General features: G+C 37.6%; 1 protein-coding gene across 1 annotated transcript; it reads right to left on the bottom strand.

Annotated features, from left to right (window-relative positions):
- Positions 1-1,315: 1,315 nt before the first annotated feature.
- Positions 1,316-15,660, bottom strand: RBP2 (retinol binding protein 2). The gene is made up of 4 exons (XM_063306717.1): positions 15,510-15,660; positions 11,208-11,386; positions 5,648-5,749; positions 1,316-1,454 (listed from the first exon to the last, which is right to left on the bottom strand). The coding sequence occupies exons 1-4, from the start codon at positions 15,580-15,582 to the stop codon at positions 1,401-1,403; spliced, it is 408 nt and encodes a 135-aa protein (XP_063162787.1). The 5' UTR covers positions 15,583-15,660; the 3' UTR covers positions 1,316-1,400.
- Positions 15,661-19,644: the final 3,984 nt, after the last annotated feature.

The raw sequence follows: 19,644 nt of genomic DNA, 5'->3' as shown, positions 1-19,644 counted from the left end.
GAGACAGAAGGCTACAGGAATTGACAGAATATCTACAGAAATATGGCACACAGCAGAAGAATTAGTAAAGGTTCTAACCAAACTACACCAGTAAATCTGGAGAAAAACACAATGGCCAACAGATTGGAAGAGGTCAATATATACCAATACCAAAGAAAAGAGACTTAACAAAGTGTGCATACATATTATGTGATCTAATCAGTTTAAAAATGTCCCAAAACTTGTCTTCTAACTGGAGAATATTTACCATTGGCAGAAATATTCAGCATATTTAAAATAAATTCTGATGTTCCTCACATATATGTTTTTCCAGAAATGTAGTTCCTAGTTAAGTTTTAGTTTCATTTTATTGTGGAGACAAGCACTGGCAGAGTTAGCACATTATTTAAAGCCATAATGTGGTTGGGTTAATTTTGCTTAGCATATTGGGTAAACCCGATTATTCTAATTTGTAAATCAAGGATTATGGTTCAGCATGTTGTAGGAATCCAGCCTGTAGTGATTATTCAACGAATAATAATTAAACAAACCATCATTTAGTGCAATGAATAAGCAATCTCTATATCCCTAATTAATATAACCATATGCTCTATCCTTCAAGATAACTATCCAGAATTTTAAGTTAAATATTAAACAAGCATATGTATAAACATAAAAAGCAATATCTGAAATGGCTTCTAGTCAGATTCTTGACTTATATTCTCAAAACAATTGAATCTTGCTTGAGTTAAGGTTATGCTTTGTGGTATGTCAAACACCTTGGGCAGCATGAGTTAACCCTTTCTAAGAAGCTCATTTAAATTTGTGATCTCATTTTTGATGCTCTGAGTCTTCTTATATTTTTCTATTGAACCATTTTGTCCTAATGAAAGTGTTTTAGTGACCCAGATCTAAACAAGGTAGAGAGAGGCTGGGTTCACATATTACACTAAGCTAGGATTTTATAACTTAGTTTGTTAAATAAGCTGTACTTGTTTTAGCATATCCTACTAAGTCAGAACCAGGTAAATCAGTTACAGCTTCAGTACAATGTATGAACCCAGCCAGTATGGCTTTATTCTTAGATACCACCCAAATGTATTAAATACAAGAAAATATATTGAGACAATTGTCAACAAGAACTTTTTTTTAAAAAAAAATCTTGCATCATTGCATCAGGACATCTCTGTTACTAGAAACACAGACCTGCTAAGAATTGGGAAATAGAACAAAACCTTTACATAATTCCTATTTGATAGGCAAAGATCCTTTGTAAAATGTATAGGGGTTTGATATTATTTTAAGAAGATATTGGCTAATTAAACAGAGCCACAGATCTCTGACAAAATCAAGCTTTTATTCTTTTAGTTATTAAACAGAGAAAAAATAAGCACAAATCTTGCAGCTGCATCAAATGCAGTCTATTTTGTCTTCTTGAAGACTTGATGGCACACCTGGTCTTCACAAGTCAATTCCTACAACACAAAAACCATTAGTAAGCACAGCTTTTTCATTGTAGCTCATATCGTCCCTTAAACTCAAAGATAAAAACAGCTCACCCACTGCATTAACAGTGAGGCTAGACTATTAAATGGAAAAGACCAGTGTATTTTATGTAACCAATCAGCCAGTAAGCACTACAGGTTGCAGTAATTAGATTTGGACACTTCAATTGAATTTTAAAAAGAATAAAAATGAAAAATGTATGGAAATTGCTCTGTAACGGTAGGACATTTCATAGTCTATTATTAGCCCACATACTGTAATGTATTAAACCTACTGAAGCAACAAGAAATTGCAAAAGGAGAAAAGAAAAGGCTTTAGAGGTAACAGGAGCTAAGTACAATAGTATTTGGCCAATAGGCACCTGTGTGTCTGCAGAAAGTAGATCTTAACTTGGAATGTTACAGCAGGTGTTACAAAGTGGGTCAGTGACATTATTGGCAAATTTTGAATTTATTTTGTCCTAAAAAGCTATCTCTCTCACAGATAGATGAGCTACTTGTTTCTGTATGGATAAACATGTTGTTTTTTTACATATACTGTAGAGGAAAATATTTTGCTACAAAGTGAGGGAAGATTCTTATGATCATACATATCTTCCAACTTATTGTAGTGACCTCTCAACCTGTTATATTAACTCCTCAGTGGTTGTTAAGGCTTGGTTTGCCAAAATGAAAACAGAGGGGAGATACTACAAAACAGTAATGATATATTGCAAGAGGGATATTGGCAGCTGATTTTCTTCAACTCTTGTTTTTGCAGTCAAATCAATAAAATAAACCATATCTTTTTAAATAACTTTTTAAAAAATCATTGCCAAATACTTACAAGTTTTTAATTTAACTTACTTTTTAAAAGTCATATCCCTGTGCAGTTCACACGAAGCTGCTATGAACTTTGGACAACCTTGTTTTAAGAGGTACTTATGTGCATTATTATTACTCAGAAGAAGAAATATCAAATTTGATTTTTAATGTGGATACTATATTCCTACACGATGGAGTCCTGCCAAATTGATCAGTGTTCAGCACAATCTTACAAGATAAACTGACTTTAAAAGATCATCTAACGTAGTTCCTTATTTCCCGAATTAGCAAATCACATATCTTCTGGAAGGCTCTTATCTACTTCCCAAGCATCTGGTATTTATCAGTGGACTATATAAAAAGTTTTAAGATAATGACCATTATTATCGCTTGTGGCAGCCAATTAAATAAAGTAATTGAGAACTATGGGAAGATTTTTTTTTCTTTTTCTAGTGTTAGGAGATCACGCTCCTCATTTTTTGACAAATCCATTAAATCATTCTGCTTAGTCAAAGCTGCCTTCTTTATATAATTCTCAAGATAGCAGAAATTATCTACTATGTCTACAGGGGTATCTGTGCTGGTAGAACTAGGTTTGTAGAATATCTGGATTTATAACTTTTTCTAGAATTTTAGAAATAGATAAAATATGAGTCTTCTGAATTTTGAAGCAGAACTGAATAATGAAACTGGGAGAAGGTAACAGGATTTTCAGATTTTCTTTTTCCTTAGGAATTATGCAAGCCAATGTCCACATCTAATGAAAAATGAATTCTGGCCAAGAATTTAAAAATTAATGCATTTAAGTTGCAATATTAACCATACTTATTTAGAAGTAAGTTCCTCTGAAAACAATTACCTTCTGAGAAAAGTGGTTTGGATTTGAGTATTGAAAATTTACTCAAAATTTCTAATTCATTAAGTAACCTTGTTCTCAGTAGAGAAGATGAACAGAGCTACCAGAGGTGGGCTGCAAAAACTAGATAACTGCTAATTGGAAGCAAAGGTTAGTCTCCTGTAGCTTTATGATGCTATCTAGTCATCATCTGGCTTTCTGCAGCCCTGCTATGGTAGCCTTAATAAAACCAAGAGTAATTATGGAATTAAATCTATATGTGAGGAAGTAAACAGGAAAATTCATTATGCTTTGGTTTTGCTGAAGGTCCTTCTCTTGAGGATTCTGCCTAAGAGATGCCAAAATTCATAGGCAAGAACTTCTTGATTTCCCCATCCTGTTGTAAAATGAAGACACCATGGCTTCAGCTATTTTCCCATAAGTTCTAGTCATCTTGGTGGCTTTGCTGCTTCCCACTTTATTCCCCACTGCCATGAAACAAAAAGGACAGGAAGGTCTGCAAAGTGTTGGCTGGGTTACCATATTTTATGCTTCTTGTGAGGTACTGGTGAGAGAGAGATGCTGGGAGTCAGCAGAAGTGCAACTGCATAGCTTTGTGGAAGTAGGTTTACCCTAGTCCTCACTTTTCAGACTGCTCACTTGAACACTTTTATTATTTAATCTCTCAATTATTGTTTCTCATATTTCATTGACTACTTAATTTTCTTTACATCACTCAAGCTTTCTACATTTTTATTTGAACTTCATTTATGAACTCAGCTATATGAATTTAGCTTTTCTTCAACAGCACTAAATTACAGTATATGTTTTAAAGATAGAATGTTGCATGCCTGATGATTATTCTAGTCGTAACTTAATAATCTGCTTTTGTGCCCAGCCCTCAGCCTACAGAAAAGGGTTCTTGTATTAAATAGTATTCCCTGTAGCTTAAAATGAAGTTGAGGAAAATAAATATTATTGTCAATTATTGGGATGTTATATTACAACACGGTAGATTCCACTTAACATTTCCATCTTTCCCATTGCATTTCCTCTTTGAGCTATTTGTTTTTAATTAACAAAAATGTGCAACCGTTGCAATTTCATAACCTCAGGATGGAGCACTGTGCCTGTGGATAAATACCAACTGGCCTGAGCCAACTGATTGTTCTAATGGCAGTGTTTTGGTCAGCATTTTCCTAATTTTAATTACTACCTGGAATTGCTTGTAGACTATTGAATGAATATAGAGGCAAGACTGTCCAACATTTTTTTATAAGTGTTCAAATAAGTACAAAGGCTGCTGATTTGCAGACTAATAGGGCTGAAGGGGTTTGAGGAAATAGTGGTACAGCTTTTTGGATAGTGTGTGTGCACACTTTTTGTAGCATTTCTGATTATGGAAGAGCCTGGAGAATCCTAACTCTGCCATCCTGGCTCATATTTGCCTGCCTTGAAAAGATCTCTTTATCTGCAAATCTTCCTGACATTGGACTTTCCAACATCAAAAAAGAACCATTAAAGATTAATGGGTACACTTGAAAGGGTATTCCAAGATTTAATTCCCTCTTTAAATAAATGGGGTTTGTTACTCACTATAATGGTCTCACTCACTTCAGTGCTGTTTCTCATGATTGAAACAATCTGTAGGCTATCTCATCATAAAATTGACAGGTGAAACAACAGTGCTTTGGTATGCTTATAGTTCATCTCCCATTATCCCTCTGAACAGAACCAATTTTATTTCTTCTTAACATGAAAACGAGTATTACATTTTAATCCTGAGTAAGGAGAAATTCCTTGAAATTCAGAACAGACCAGTGAATGTTTATCAGACTGTTTTGCTCCAGCTTAATTTATAATTTATTATTTTAGGGTACAGTTTAAGGTAGTGATTCTCTCATAAGGCTATAAAAGACTGTTCCCTCCTGTATGACCCTGTCTCATGATGAAAAGGAGAAACACAGGATAAGCCCTTTTCAGCTGCAGCATCCCAATTATGGAATCATCTTAAATTCATCTCACTTTCAATATTTATGGAGAGTACCACAACCTTCAAAATAATCTGTCTTTTTAATCTGTTTACTGGGGTATTTCTTTTCATGGTTTTATTAGGCATTCTGATAGTTTTCATTGGAGCTAAAACATATTCCATGCAAAAGGCAAGCTGATGTGTGTAGTGCAATTTACATGCATAGGCTCTATTCTGAAAACATTTGTTAGCAGGCGTATGGCATAATCCGAGAACTCTTAGGGGAATAGTGACTGGCCAAGGTCACCTTAGAGATCAAAGATTTGAACCTTAGTTTTGCAACTTCACATGGTGCTCTGATTCATACTGATACTCTGATGTGTGGTGATAAAATTGGAGAATAACAGAACCAGAATGAATATCTGAGTAGTTGCAGAATGAGACAGCATATAAAAATCAAAGCCAAAGGTATAAGCTTTAAAAAATCCTTATAAAACTGAGTTGATGTGGAACAGCTTTTAATTATACAAAATCAACGTATTTGGTTCTTACTAGATGCAGTTTTTCTCCTTCAATCCAATGTTTCCATCCTCTATTGTTTTTTTCACCTTTCTGGACACAGATGAGTTTGTCACCATCCCAGGTCACTATTGTCTTCAAGGATTAAAAAATAATATTCAGTAGCATTCTAGAAATTTGAAATATTCAAAGCTGGAGCTAAATGCAGTTTAGTGTATGTGTTAGGAGGAAAAGAAAAGGGGTGGAGGTGGAGGAAAATGCTATAGAAGTAACACTGCCACCACCCTGCAAAATCCCAAATTCATGCTGAAAACCAAGACTGTCTCTTATGTTTCATGTTCCCAGCTCTTTGTCCTGACATAATGATTCATGAAATACTCATAGAAACAAATTATATAAATTTACTTATGATGTAAGCGTTTCCTAGAAATGGAAACTAATATGAAATCTGGTTCTGCTCCAAGAGGAAAGCAACTAAATCTGGAATCTCCAGAGAAAAAGTCATGGTTCATTTAAACTAATACAACGTTAACAGACATATTTCTATTTCAGAAAAGTAATTTGGGTGGTATTCACAGAAGAATAAATTGTTTTGTATAAAAGGGACACACCAACCGATGAGTAAGTTTCCTAGTTCTTTAACAAGGTTGCAAATAAAGCAGCTATTTATGACAGATATAATATGGGATAAAAACAATGAAAGTTGCTTGAAAGAAAGGTACCATCTTACAGATCAAATTACTAGGATAGGTTACCTATGAAAGCCTGGTCTGCTTGTTTATGTAATGCCTTGTGCAGTGCAAAACATTTCTTCATTTCAATATTATTTTTTCAAAGGAGGAAGGAATTTCAATGGAATCTGCATGGTATGTAGGTTTTTTGTTCTTATTTAATTATGAAGAGGATGCATGTGATTGTCCATGTAATATTTTGCAATCATTTTTCCATTGGTGTACAACCTCCCTGGGTTCCCATACATCCATTAGACCCCAAGGAAGGCAACTTTTCTATTGAGTGTTTTCAGACTGGAAAGCCCAGCAGCTAAGAAAGCATCAGAATGACAGAATGGTTAACAATTCTAGCAGTCCTGTCCTCTGCCAATGCCAAGAATAACAGCAGCAAAAAATTTCAGGACATTTTCATGTATCCAGAGGAAAACGTAGCAAGCAGTAGTTTCTTGAACAGGCAAGAAAGCTTTGAAAAATTGCAAGGTGGATTTCAGTGTAGTAATAACATCATGCAAAAGTTTTTTTGTTTTTTTTAAAAACATTTTCTTTCTGTTACTGCTTATCAAACCTGCTATTTTGGGAATGTTGTGGATAGTGTCAAAGTTTCTGTTCTTCTTTTTCTTATTATTTTTGAAAAATCTCTAAACCTGAATTGGGCTAGACAGCAATTTAAATGCAGCAAACTTGGACAAGTTTTTCAGCTTGAGGGCTGATCTTTTTCAGGTGGACTACCACCCTCAAAAAAGTAGATGGTGCCAGAATATAAAAATGGGCAGGATTGGGGGTGGGTTTTGTTTAAAGAAAAAAATATTTTAAAAACTCCCTTTTTAAAAAGAAAACACTGTTCTTAGTGATTCTTCACCAGCTGAATCTTAATAGCAAATTGTCTTGTAAAAATTTGGCAGAAAACTTTAAAGTTCATGCAAAGATAAAGTTCATGCAGGCTATTGGCTGTTCATCCTTGAGAACTGAATTCTTGAAACCTGTATTCCTGCAGTAGGTTGTCCTTTGTAAGGTAGGATACCAGTCATCCTGTCTGAAGCTTTTTCTCAGGTACCGCACCTTCCAGTGTACTGACTGGGCAGTATTTGGATGTAACCTCTGCTGAAGGTGGTAGGAGGTGCAGTAAAAAAAACTAAGATGTCATTTGCCTTCATATTAAAGGTAAGACCCCCTCCTCCAAATCCAAGTTAGTTTTTCCATTTCCTTTTATGCTGGCTATGTTTATTACTCCAACAACCTAAGAGACGGCTTTATATGTGGACTTCACCAGATGGACAACACCGAAATCAGATTGACTACATCCTTTGCAGCCAAAGGTGGCGGACATCTATACAGTCAGTAAAAACAAGACCTGGAGCTGACTGTAGTTCAGATCACGAACTTCTTATTGCACAATTTAAGATCAGACTAAAGAGATTAGGGAAGACCCACAGATCAGCTAGATATGAGCTCACTAATATTCCTAAGGAATATGCAGTGGAGGTGAAGAATAGATTTAAGGGACTGGACTTAGTAGATAGGGTCCCGGAAGAACCATGGACAGAAGTTGCTAGCATTGTTCAGGAGGCGGCAACAAAATACATCCCAAAGAAAGAGAAAACCAAGAAGGCAAAATGGCTGTCTGCTGAGACACTAGAAGTAGCCCAAGAAAGAAGGAAAGCAAAAGGCAACAGCGATAGGGGGAGATATGCCCAATTAAATGCAAAAATCCAGAACTTAGCCAGAAGAGATAAGGAATTATTTTTAAACAAGCAATGCGCGGAAGTGGAAGAAGACAATAGAATAGGAAGGACAAGAGACTTCTTCCAGAAAATTAGAAACATAGGAGGTAAATTCCAGGCCAAAATGGGTATGATCAAAAACACAGATGGCAAGGACCTAACAGAAGAAGAAGAGATCAAGAAAAGGTGGCAAGAATATACAGAACTGTATAGGAAGGATAACAATATCGGGAATAGCTTTGACGGTGTGGTCAGTGAGCTAGAGCCAGACATCCTGAAGAGTGAGGTTGAGTGGGCCTTAAGAAGCATTGCTAATAACAAGGCAGCAGGAGACGACGGCATCCCAGCTGAACTGTTCAAAATCTTGCAAGATGATGCTGTCGAGGTAATGCATGCTATATGCCAGCAAATTTGGAAAACACAAGAATGGCCATCAGACTGGAAAAAATCAACTTATATCCCCATACCAAAAAAGGGAAACACTAAAGAATGTTCAAACTATCAAACATTTCACATGCCAGTAAGGTAATGCTCAAGATCCTGCAAGGTATACTTCAGCAATTCATGGAGCGAGAATTGCCAGATGTACAAGCTGGGTTTAGAAAAGGCAGAGGAACTAGGGGCAAAATTGCCAATATCCGCTGGATAATGGAAAAAGCCAGGGAGTTTCAGAAAAACATCTATTTCTGTTTTATTGACTATTCTAAAGCCTTTGACTCTGTGGACCATAACAAATTGTGGCAAGTTCTTAGTGGTATGGGGATACCAAGTCATCATGTATGCCTCCTGAAGAATCTGTATAACAACCAAGTAGCAACAGTAAGAACAGACCACGGAACAACGGACTGGTTTAAGATTGGGAAAGGAGTACGGCAGGGCTGTATACTCTCACCCTACCTATTCAACTTGTATGCAGAACACATCATGCGACAAGCTGGGCTTCAGGAATCCAAGGCTGGATTAAAATTGCTGGAAGAAACATTAACAATCTCAGATATGCAGATGATACCACTTTGATGGCTGAAAGCGAAGAGGAACTGAGGAGCCTTATGATGAAGGTGAAAGAAGAAAGTGCAAAAGCTGGCTTGCAGCTAAACCTCAAAAAAACCAAGATTATGGCAACCAGCTTGATTGATAACTGGCAAATAGAGGGAGAAAATGTAGAAGCAGTGAAAGACTTTGTATTTCTAGGTGCGAAGATTACTGTAGATGCTGACTGCAGTCAGGAAATCAGAAGACGCTTAATCCTTGGGAGAAGAGCAATGACAAATCTCGATAAAATAGTTAAGAGCAGAGACATCACACTGACAACAAAGGTCCACATAGTTAAAGCAATGGTGTTCCCCGTAGTAACATGTGACTGCAAGAGCTGGACCATAAGGAAGGCTGAGAGAAGGAAGATCGATGCTTTTGAACTGTGGTGTTGGAGGAAAATTCTGACAGTGCCTTGGACTGCAAGAAGATCCAACCAGTCCATCCTCCAGGAAATCAAGCCAGACTGCTCACTTGAGGGAATGATATTAAAGGCAAAACTGAAATACTTTGGCCACATAATGAGAAGACAGGACACCCTGGAGAAGATGCTGATGCTAGGGAGAGTGGAGGGCAAAAGGAAGAGGGGCCGACCAAGGGCAAGGTGGATGGATGATATTCTAGAGGTGACGGACTCGTCCCTGGGGGAGCTGGGGGTGTTGACGACCGACAGGAAGCTCTGGCATGGGCTGGTCCATGAAGTCACGAAGAGTCGGAAGCAACTAAACGAATAAACAACGACAATGTTTATTACAGTGAGGAATAGGAGAAAGCATCCATGCACTTTATGGGTGTTTGGCAACATCCCACATCTCTGCGCTGAAGAAGTACAAAGGAGCAGAATGGCTCCCTTAAAAATAATTAATTCCTGCTTCTGCTGGGGGAAAAAAAGTAGCAATGTGTTGGTATGAGAATGTTGGGCAGAAATCATCCTGATAAGAAATCAGAGAGAATTATAAAGGAAATGAGATGCTTTTTCTTCTTTCAGTCACATAACAGGACTGAGATAGGAAGAGAAAATTGAGGTTGCTGAAAGTTCAGCAAAGCGGCAGTTTTGTGCTCCTGAATAGGACTGGTAAAGAATGGCTTTGACAGAGTTATAAGGAGCCTGCTGTGATGTCAGGGCACAGAAAGGTCACAGATGATAGGGAAGATGTTGGCTGTGAGTAGCAAATCTCTCCATTCTCCTTGGAAAAAATAATTAGGTGATTGTAATGTTTGCTGTTCTGTTCTGGAGATCTGATATAGAGGCACATAAGGCACAATTTACATTAGGTATCTCTGACACGCTATTAGAATCAGGTGTAGAGAGTTGCACATTATGACACTGGTATTTGTGAAATTTAGTCCCCAATATAATTCTGTCTCAATCCATGGGTGGAAACAATAAAACAAACATTTGCTGGCATCTGACCAATATATTCTATAAAACCAATCAACAATCAAAGCAGCTCCCAGCATTCCAAAGCCAGATTGGCCAACTGTCCATTGGAAGACAAAAGGAAAGCCTTGATTGCCCTTGTAGTATGCATTAAAGTTTCTCCATCTTCTATAGTTCTGAGAGAACATTCAGTTTCCAGTCTGGACAGCTTTTGTTTTCAGGGTAGTGAGGAAGTGCCATCTTGCCTTCATAACAGCCAAGATGGACTTGAAAGGCTTCCAGATAGGGAGGGCGTTTTGCATAAACAATAAGATCTACCTAGTTTTGCTTACCATAGGTAGAATGGTTTGTGTGCTGTAGCCTAGAAGGATAGAGAGCTCATCAGTGACTATCATGGCTAACAGGAATCCGCTTTTACCTGTACCAAACTAAGGAGCAATCCCATGGCTGTCAGCTAGAGAAATGTAACAATCTGGTACCATGAAGAATTGAAAGCAAATAAAAAGTAATTTTACCTTGCTGTCATCTGCTTGAGAAATTGTCATGATTTGCATATAGAATAAATAGTTGCACTAGCAAAACATCTAGCTTTTGAAATGCAAATTGCAGCTTTTTTTATAAATAAGCATTTCTTTAACATTTTTAATTTGCTTTCACCCTGTTTTCTTGAATGTCAGGTGCTTATATTGACTGCTGCGTAAATGGGAAACAAATAATAGGTCTTCTACCTTCACAACTCGATTGTCAAGCCCCTTGGTGTGCTCTTCAAATTCCACTCCTATGGTATAATTCAATTCATAGTTCCTGAAAGTGCTCAGTGTTTTTGTCTTGAAATTGTCTCCATCTTGAATAAATTCTTTTGTTTGTTTTAGATGGTTTGCAATCTTACGGGTAGCAAAATCAATGCCTGAAGATGGAACAAGAGATATACATGTTAACAATGTGCCTGATTAAGTTCTATCTCAGGTTTTTAAATGTAAAAAACACAAACTAGTGAGGTTATGCCCAATAGGACCTCTGGCTTTTTAAGGGGAGTTCACATCTCTTCTATTTTATGAACTGATTTTTAACAAGTTATTTTGAAGTGACCTTCTATGCATCAGAAAAACCACTTGTTGAATTGGCATGTCTGCCCACTTTTTGATAGGAATTTAGCTCAAGATTGCAGTCGTCTATATAAAGATCTGGAAGTAATTCCCACTGAATGCAGTTGGGCTGATTTCTAGGAAAACATGTACAAGACTGAGCTTTAAAAGATGACTTATAGATACTTACCAATACATACGTACATACGTACATATTCCCACTATAAGAATATCTCATTATCTAAAGCTACTTCTATATAATTGCATGAACATTAATAATGTGCTGCTGTGATGTGGTTAGAAGTGCAATTACCATATTAGGATTCTGAATGCAAAGTTCTTTCCCTGTCAGTCAGAGAAGATAATTCCATGTGCCACTGTTGTCCAAGTTCCCTAACTACTACTATTCTCTCCCTGGCTTTTACACTGAGTCTTATGGACAAATAAATAGTTGAGCCTTTACACCAGAGCCAACTGTATTCCAGGCTTTGCTTTGTAAAAGAAGAAAAAATAGAATTTCTTAGACACCCTTCAAATAGAGATATTTTTCTTTTTTTCCTCCAACACAGAAGTGGAAAACAGGTTCTCCATGTTTCTCCTGTTGCTTAATATGAAGGAAGAAAGAAAGGCTGCTTGCAGCATTGCTTAGCTATCTCTCTAGGTTATAGAGAGTTATAACAGAGTGGAAGTAACATGGAGGACAAGGCTGGTAGCAAAGGAGCATCAGGGACAGCACAAGGGCAAGGAACCTCCTATCTGTAGCTGAAGCTTCTTGCTGTCTGCAAAATAATAGGTAATATCCATTGATGCCCATGACTTCCATGAATTAGTTCAACCTTTTTTGAAGCCAGCCAAGCTGGTAGCCACATCTCATGGTAGTAAATTCCAAAGTTTAACTACGGTACAATAAGGGGTTTAGGTACAATAAGGGGTTCACACATGTACTGAACAATAAACCACACTGCTCAATTCATACACTTGCTAAATAAAAACCAGCTAGATTTTATTATTGCTTAGCAAGCCACTAAATGACTGAAACTCAGATATTAAAGCCACATGGGACAGCTTTTGTGCTTGGGGAGCTCTACACGGATTTCCTTTAAACCAATCTAGTTTGCATTTGAATGTTACAATCACATGGATGGAAAGAGAGAGCAATTATGGCTTGGAAAGGAACCAATCTCACCCACATGGATAACAGAAGATTCAAAAATATATTGTAGTATCCTCAGATCTTGCCATGAATAAATGGCTTCCAAAGCATTAGTAGCAGATTTTACCATCATTGCCTTCCATTGCATAATCACTTTCATTATCACTTTATTTTGATCATGTCCAGAATAGGATTTTTGGAGGGCAATGGCATGAAAATGTCAAATGCAAAAAGGAATACTCTGGGCTGATTTCTTTCTTGTCATATTTCACTAAAAGATATCAGTGATGATCTAGACAAATTCATCAGTGGAAATAGCAGTAAACCAAGATTGTTGTGAACATGTCCTTGAACTCAAGGTGTTTTTCCACCTCTGTCAGCCAGAATTTATTAGTATTGTCCTTGGGGGAAAAAAACCCTAAAGAAAAGAAAACTATCCCCTCTTAAACCCAGGAAATAATTTCTTTTTAATTTAATCTATGCATTTCTTTTCCAGATTTCCTATCCTGAAGGGCAGTTATGTTATACTCTTTTTTTACTTTCTTTTTAAAATCTCTTTTTCTGCTAAAAAGCCATCAAGATGATGCACAAGCCATTTTTAAATATAAACCACCATACTAAAAATGATAAAATATTGACACTGATATTTTATATATTTTATATATTTTATTTATTTATTTATCATATTTTTATCACTGCCCATCTCACCCACATGGAGGACCCTGGGTGGTTCACAATAAAAACAATTTAAAATTCAATAAAATCATAAATAATACCAGTAATCAATAAATATAAAATACAATGAAATCCAAGTAATGGCAGATCTAATTCAGCCCATAAGGGGATAAGACTGGTCCTGGCAGGACTAGGGAACCAACCAGCCCCAAGAATGGCTCTTCCTCTCCCCACTCCAAGCATGTGGCAAAACCAGGTCTTCAGCTGTTTTCAGAAGTCCAGGAGGGAGGATGCCAACCTCACTTCTGGGGGAAGGATGTAATATATATACAATAATATATATATTATTGTATTGCAATTAATATAATGATATATAGGAAGAAACCTATCCCAGAAGTCATTGATAAAGTGACGATGTAAACCTTGGAACATAATGAAAGCTAAAGATAATAATATTCCATTGGTTGGTCACTGAGAGAAGAATATGCAACAGGTATATACTTGTATAAAAAGAGGGATTTGTGCAAAATCATTCCCCCAGTGATGGTTTGCACTGTTTGCAGGAGTCATACATCAGCACTCCTTAGAACTGACATCCAGAGAATTAATGCTCAGATTTAGTCTAGGAACTCCGAACAGTTGACTAGTTTTGTTAATATACCAACCATCTGTTCAATGCTAACTGTAATTTTTGTTTGTTTGGTGTCTAGCTATTACAGTAAATTATAGTCTATCCTGTGCTTTAGCAGAAAGCTGGCCTATATATTCAATTCATTATTGGGTAGGGAGCGAAATGAATAAGAACAACTTAATCTTCTGTCTACTATACAACTCAGCAGTGATACTGATCTTTTTTTTTTTTAATCTGGCTGTTAACCATTGTCACTAGATTGCCCACTTAAGACTGGGTCTGCTGCATTAGAGAATACAAGCCTAGAACTCTATGTCCTAACTGCTGGGGTGTTGTACAGATAATACTGATAATATTACAGGAGGTGATAAAAAGATTTAAGATCCAGGTGTCAATGTGTTGCTTATACAGTTTTCCTATTATCACAATACCCGAGACAGAGATGGGATAGAGACCTCTTCTCAACATATATTCCTTAAAAGTATATATTATTGAGGAAGGGTCACTATCCCATCCCTGTCCCAGGCATTGCAATCACAGTCTCACTAACCTTAAATACTGGTAGAATATGTTTTACTGAACATTTTCAACACTCCCTAATTTGTCTTGGGAATTAGTGTACTCATGAAACAAAGAAGGGAAATTGTGCTCCATGTTATATTTTCAGGGTCAGGTTCCTGCCGTTGACAGAAAGCTGGTCAAATCTGTGTAGAGGAAAAGAGGGTCTCTATGATTTCCTAGGAATTCTGCTTGTGGTTCAGTTGTGTTTTAATTTATTAAACTTGTATGCAGCCTGACTCTCAGTGGTTTTGTTGAGTAGGAATAAAGGAACATGGAGAAACACTGTGAAACACTTTCACAATTTATGCAGTCAAGATTCTTGCATATGGGGAAATTGCAGGAGTTAAAGTGCACCTAGAATATAATGCATGAGTCTCACCTTGGGACAACCTTCATTTTCTCTCCTGTCAGGCAAGTATCCAGTATTCTATTGAATTGATCGAATATGTTCTCATAAGCTACACAGCCCATAAAGATAAGTAGAAATCTCTCATCTCCCCAATTTAATGCTGCTCCCAGTTTTGCAAGCCATTTTTGTACTTGCCAGATCAGGTCCAGAGATGTACATAAAGGTGGTGACATTATTTGTGGTGTTCTGTAGGATGAGAGAATACACTATTGTTGTCTTGATTGGCACTGTTAAAGCTTTTTAACAGTGTACTTAAATTTGTTTTGTAATTTTAGGTTTTGAATTCTTTTGTGTTAATCTATACTACTTTGCATGTGTATGAATTGGTCATTGATTAAAATAAAGTAATTTGAATTGTGGGGCTTCATATGCATTCCATGGGTTGTAAAGCACCTCTAAAATATTTGAAGTATCTCTGATTATACATCTTCAGTTCATGCTTAAGCAGTTATATTCAAAGTACATTGCTGTATTGTAAAGAAAGAACTGAATAATTTGAATTAAATTTATACTTACCTAAAGCAATCATATAGTTTTCAAAGTTTTCATTTGATACCATCTCCCATGTTCCATTGTAATTGGCAGGCATTGCTGCTAGGAGATTAAATCCAAGGATAGTTTAGCTATGGAATTTGAAATGGTGTTCTCCAAAAAGAATGAACTGTAGTTCTATCCTTTTTATAGTTCTTTAGATGTAGTTTATGGTTTCCAATATAATAAAGTCTAAGGGTCAGTGAGATAATCTAAGCAGAACTTTATCTTCATTATTAAGGTTCAAAGGGGAACTAGAAGTGAGAAGGGAAATGATGTTGCAATGACCTTTGTGAAATGTTAAGAAAAAGGACAATTGAATATTTTTATGAAAGCATGTCACTGAAAAATGTATTCCATAATGGAAAATTAACAAGTTTAAATTAGTTGTTTTCCTTGCTTTTAAAAATGTCTCAGTTCCTTCCCTTCTGTTTGAATTTTATTAGGGGTGCTATCTAGCTGATTCAGTACAGTTTGAAATGACTAATAGCTAATTTCTTCCCAATAATCCCACTTCACTTGAGATGGGCAGATTGACATCCACTGCACCTCTAGGGCATAGCTGCTTAGGCACTTCTGAATGCTCCTGATGTAGATAAAGCGGCAGGTCTTGGTACAATGCAGGGTGCCAACGTAATCACACTGGCATTTTGTTTGTTCCCATGGTGGCTGGCACTTCATCCTCTTTCTCCTCTCTCTTCTTCTTGCTCCTAATGTGGATCTTTTCCAACAGCTACAACTAGGATACTCAGCACAGACTCTTCTGCTGTGTGTGCAGTGGTCACTGCTTTCTCTCAACTCTCCTGGTGCCAGTGCTGCCCTCCAGGCAGTCCAAGCCAGAGAAAGCATGAAGGTTATTGCTGCTGCTTCCATCATCTCTGCTCAGGAAACCACAGTAGTTTCTGTGCCTTTTCCTCTTGCTTAACTTCACTACTTTGGGAATAAAGAACCAGGAGGCAATCTAGCTGTTGCCTAATTTAAACAGCATAGGTATTGTTTACCAATTGGTTTCCAGGTGCAGTTCGAAGTGCTGGTTTTAACTTATAAAGCCATATATAACTTGGCACCTAGATACCTTCAGGACTGCCTATATCAACTACAGTTGATCTGGCTGAAGACTTTTTCCTTGAAGAAGCTGCTTGTGGTGCTCCAATTTCATGTAGTGAGGGTGGCTGAAGCTAGGAAAAGCTGTTTTTCCATCATGGCATAAATACTCTAGCACAGCCTCTCTTCAGAAGCTAGTTTGCGCCTTGGGTGATGGCCTTCCAGGAGGTAGTAAAGACCAATCTTTTCCAGATAGTCTTAAGAAAATGATTGTGCATCATCTAAAACTGGATTTTATTAACTAGTTTATTGGTATTGTGTGTTATTTACTGGAGTTTTATTTTGATTTGATTTTATAGGGGCTTTCTTGCATTTTATAATGCAAAAACCACTGTGAGTTGATTACAGCTCAGTGGCATATCTGTTTGATAGATTAAAAAAAATAAACACCTCTGAAGTATATGAATACTTTTCCAAGAGCATCCTAATAAATATATTTATTGCTCAATTATCTATTTAGACACAAATTGTATAAAAGGCTAGCAGGTCCCCCTGTAATGTTAACAAATGGTGAAGAAAAAGAATCTATATCCTGATAGTTTTAAACAGTAGATCAGCTTTTTAATATAAATGCCCAGTGCTGCTTTCTCCAACATGGTATATTTCCAGATGTAGTGGGACCACAATTACCATGCAGCATAATGGTAATTTATGCTGGCTCACTTTGAGGGTTTCAATAACCCTATTGTTCCTGCTATGACAGATGAAAATTTGGGAGTGCCATTGTAATTTCCTACATAATTTGACTTACAGTATTGTGGCTTTCAGGCAGAAGTAACAACCTGAGCCCTTCCTGCAAGAACCTTGAGTATAGTTCCCAGAGTATCTCAGAAAGTTGTCAGCAAGAGGATGATATTAACTGTATTAATTAATGTAATTATAATCAAATGTAAATGTAAAACCCACGAGAGCATGAGTAATTTAAGTGAACATTATGTTGGCTCTGGTGTAAGGATGATAGCATTGTCTCTGAAACTCAAGAAAAGCAAAACAGAATTTTTGAGGCAATATTGGTATGTGAATTTCTGATGCTTCAGCAAAGGATCGTTACCTTGTCGTGGTGCTGGAGCTTGAGCACCTCAATGATGCCATGAGCTAAACCGTAAAGGGCCACCCAAGATGGGAAGGTCATGACAGAGAGGCCAGACTAAATGCGATCCCTGGGGAAGGTAATGGCAACCCACCCCAGTATTCTTGCCGTGAAAACTAAATGGATCAGTACAACCAGAGATATGTCGGTATACCATCGGAAGATGAGACCCCCAGGTCGGAAGATGGTCAAAATGCTACTGGGGAGGAACAGAGGATGAGCTCAACTAGCCCCAGACGTGATGACGCAGCTAGCTCAAAGCCGAAAGGACGGCTAGCGGCCGACGGTGCTGGTGGTGAACGGCGAATCCGATGTTCTAAGGATCAACACACCATTGGAACCTGGAATGTAAGATCTATGAGCCAGGGCAAATTGGATGTGGTTATTGGTGAGATGTCAAGATTAAAGATAGACATTCTGGGTGTCAGTGAACTGAAATGGACTGGAATGGGGGACTTCACATCACATGACCACCAGATCTACTACTGTGGACAAGAGGACCACAGAAGAAATGGAGTAGCCTTTATCATTAATAGTAAAGTGGCTAAAGCAGTGCTTGGGATACAACCCAAAAAACGACAGAATGATCTCAATTCGAATTCAGGGCAAGCCATCTAACATCACAGTGATCCAAATATACGCCCCAACCACAAATGCTGAAGAAGCTGAAGTAGAGCAGTTCTATGAGGATCTGCAGCACCTACTGGACAACATGCCTAAAAGAGATGTTATTTTCATCACAGGAGACTGGAATGCTAAGGTGGGCAGTCAAATGACACCTCGAATTACAGGTAAGTATGGCCTGGGAGAACAAAATGAAGCAGGACATAGGTTGATAGAATTTTGCCAAGACAATTCGCTCTGCATAACAAACACTCTCTTCCAACAACCTAAGAGACGGCTTTATACATGGACTTCACCAGATGGACAACACCGAAATCAGATTGATTACATCCTTTGCAGCCAAAGGTGGCGGACATCTGTACAGTCAGTAAAAACAAGGCCTGGAGCTGACTGTAGTTCAGATCACGAACTTCTTCTTGCACAATTTAGGATCAGACTAAAGAGATTAGGGAAGACCCACAGATCAGCTAGATATGAGCTCACTAATATTCCTAAGGAATATGCAGTGGAGGTGAAGCATAGATTTAAGGGACTGGACTTAGTAGATAGGGTCCCGGAAGAACTCTGGACAGAAGTTGGCAGCATTGTTCAGGAGGCGGCAACAAAATACATCCCAAAGAAAGAGAAAACCAAGAAGGCAAAATGGCTGTCTGCTGAGACACTAGAAGTAGCCCAAGAAAGAAGGAAAGCAAAAGGCAACAGCGATAGGGGGAGATATGCCCAATTAAATGCAAAATTCCAGAGGTTAGCCAGAAGAGATAAGGAATTATTTTTAAACAAGCAATGCGCGGAAGTGGAAGAAGACAATAGAATAGGAAGGACAAGAGACCTCTTCCAGAAAAGTAGAAACATTGGAGGTAAATTCCAGGCCAAAACGGGTATGATCAAAAACAAAGATGGCAAGGACCTAACAGAAGAAGAAGAGATCAAGAAAAGGTGGCAAGAATATACAGAAGACCTGTATAGGAAGGATAACAATATCGGGGATAACTTTGACGGTGTGGTCAGTGAGCTAGAGCCAGACATCCTGAAGAGTGAGGTTGAATGGGCCTTAAGAAGCATTGCTAATAACAAGGCAGCAGGAGACGACGGCATCCCAACTGAACTGTTCAAAATCTTGCAAGATGATGCTGTCGAGGTAATGCATGCTATGTGCCAGCAAATTTGGAAAACACAAGAATGGCCATCAGATTGGAAAAAATCAACTTATATTCCCATACCAAAAAAGGGAAACACTGAAGAATGTTCAAACTATCGAACAGTGGCACTCATTTCACATGCCAGTAAGGTAATGCTCAAGAT

The sequence above is a fragment of the Candoia aspera genome, chromosome 6 (assembly GCF_035149785.1).
Source record: "Candoia aspera isolate rCanAsp1 chromosome 6, rCanAsp1.hap2, whole genome shotgun sequence".
In the NCBI taxonomy this organism is placed as follows: Eukaryota; Metazoa; Chordata; class Lepidosauria; order Squamata; family Boidae; genus Candoia; species Candoia aspera.
The sequence above is the reverse complement of the archived record's forward strand: the minus strand, read 5'-3'. Positions and strand labels throughout refer to the sequence as shown.

What these genes read in the sequence shown, in the direction of transcription:
- RBP2 (XM_063306717.1), bottom strand. Translation starts at nt 15,582, where the DNA reads ATGCCTGCCAATTACAATGGAACATGGGAGATGGTATCAAATGAAAAC. An exon ending in TTGACAATCGAGTTGTGAAG is followed by an intron (nt 5,750 to 11,207) that starts GTAGAAGACCTA and finishes TAATCCTTGAAG; the next exon opens with ACAATAGTGACCTGGGATGG. An exon ending in AAGGAGAAAAACTGCATCTA is followed by an intron (nt 1,455 to 5,647) that starts GTAAGAACCAAA and finishes TTTGTGTTGTAG; the next exon opens with GAATTGACTTGTGAAGACCA.